We start from the raw sequence: 1,309 nt of genomic DNA, 5'->3' as shown, positions 1-1,309 counted from the left end.
AGTTTATACAAAATTGTTCATTTCTTGTTTTTACATTTCAGGCTGCTGGGAAGGGGCTCAATGTTTGTGTTTTCCCCAGAACAGTTTCAAAGACTACTTAAAATAAATCCAGAATGGAAATCCCACAGACTTCTGGATTTAGGGGCTGGGGATGGAGAAGTCACTAAAGTCATGAGTCCTCACTTTGAAGAAATCTATGCCACTGAATTGTCTGAAACTATGATATGGCAGCTTCAGAAGAAGAAATACAGGTATTGTACAGAATACTTCCTGCATCCTTTATATCAGACCTTACAGCAAAGTAATCTATTTGTAATATTTAGTGAATGTTCAGTATTTTTAGTCAATTCCTTTGTTGTTTGATTGTTATTGAAAAGGTTAACCTGTACAAAAGCAGGAAAACAAACACATCTGATGTTCCCTCTTACCAGGGCTTTTGTAATGCTGATGTTCCCTGTTACCAGTTAAGATAAAATAGGCAACAACCATTTTGAAATCTCTTTCTTCATAGCTTGCGTAAATTGCTTTGATTAAGGGAGTCAGGAAGATGAAAGTCAGCTGAACAGTCTAACTGAGCAGTCCAAAATTGCAAGAGGAAGACACAAGTACTGCAGAGAAAGCAAACTGAATCCTGGTAGTAGGGATATCTCAATAATCTGTGTTTGTCTAGTCCCACATTATAGACAGCTGTGTCGATTCTTGTATTCATGCTGTGCTTAGCTCCTGCTATTAAGATTGAATCATAGAAACAAAACCTGCAGCGCTTTCAGAACCTCGTTCATGCACTCATCACAGCTCCTGGAGGTTCTTGCAGGCAGCAGAACCAGTCTTGTTGAGTAATGGTTAGTATTTCAGGCACCATATCCCTAGACTTTGACCTAAAGAGTGGAGGAACTGTGGATTTCTTCTCTTCACCTGTCTTTGAGTGGAAACATAACAGCTACTTTGCAGTCTGGGTTTGTGCATTGGTAAATCAGAGTGGACAGGGTGCAGCAAGTCACTAATCATATTTCAGCTTTGTTGTTCCTTGAGAAGTATCTTCAGTTTTATTCTAGGACTTTTTTTTTAATACCTGGGGTTTTGTTTTTTGTCTCCTTTATTGCCTAATAATTATAAGACAATACAAAGGTTTGTATGACTGGATATGTGGTCATGCCTATTGTTGATTTAGTTTTCTTTTCCAAAAGAGCAGAAGGATCACATCTGACTCTTCTCATTGCCTAGGTGGCTGACCTTACCTGCACTATCAATGCATCTGTAGAGAATTTTTGTCTTCAGTGGTTCTCTGTGAACTCAGCTTGTGATTGTT

At 38.6% G+C, this 1,309-nt stretch overlaps 1 protein-coding gene across 1 annotated transcript in view; it reads left to right on the top strand.

Annotated features, from left to right (window-relative positions):
• METTL9 (methyltransferase 9, His-X-His N1(pi)-histidine) overlaps nt 1-1,309 on the top strand; it is a gene marked incomplete at its 5' end in the record, with an annotated part of 15,912 nt that overhangs the window by 2,449 nt on the left and 12,154 nt on the right. Inside the window, one exon of the mRNA XM_029085661.1 lies at nt 42-251. Coding sequence (XP_028941494.1) covers nt 42-251 — 210 coding nt within the window. The remainder of the gene's footprint in view (nt 1-41; nt 252-1,309) is intronic.

Source organism: Antrostomus carolinensis, unplaced genomic scaffold (assembly GCF_000700745.2).
Source record: "Antrostomus carolinensis isolate BGI_N321 unplaced genomic scaffold, ASM70074v2 scaffold19426, whole genome shotgun sequence".
In the NCBI taxonomy this organism is placed as follows: Eukaryota; Metazoa; Chordata; class Aves; order Caprimulgiformes; family Caprimulgidae; genus Antrostomus; species Antrostomus carolinensis.
Note: the sequence above shows the minus strand (reverse complement) of the source record. Positions and strands in the feature narration are given on the sequence as shown.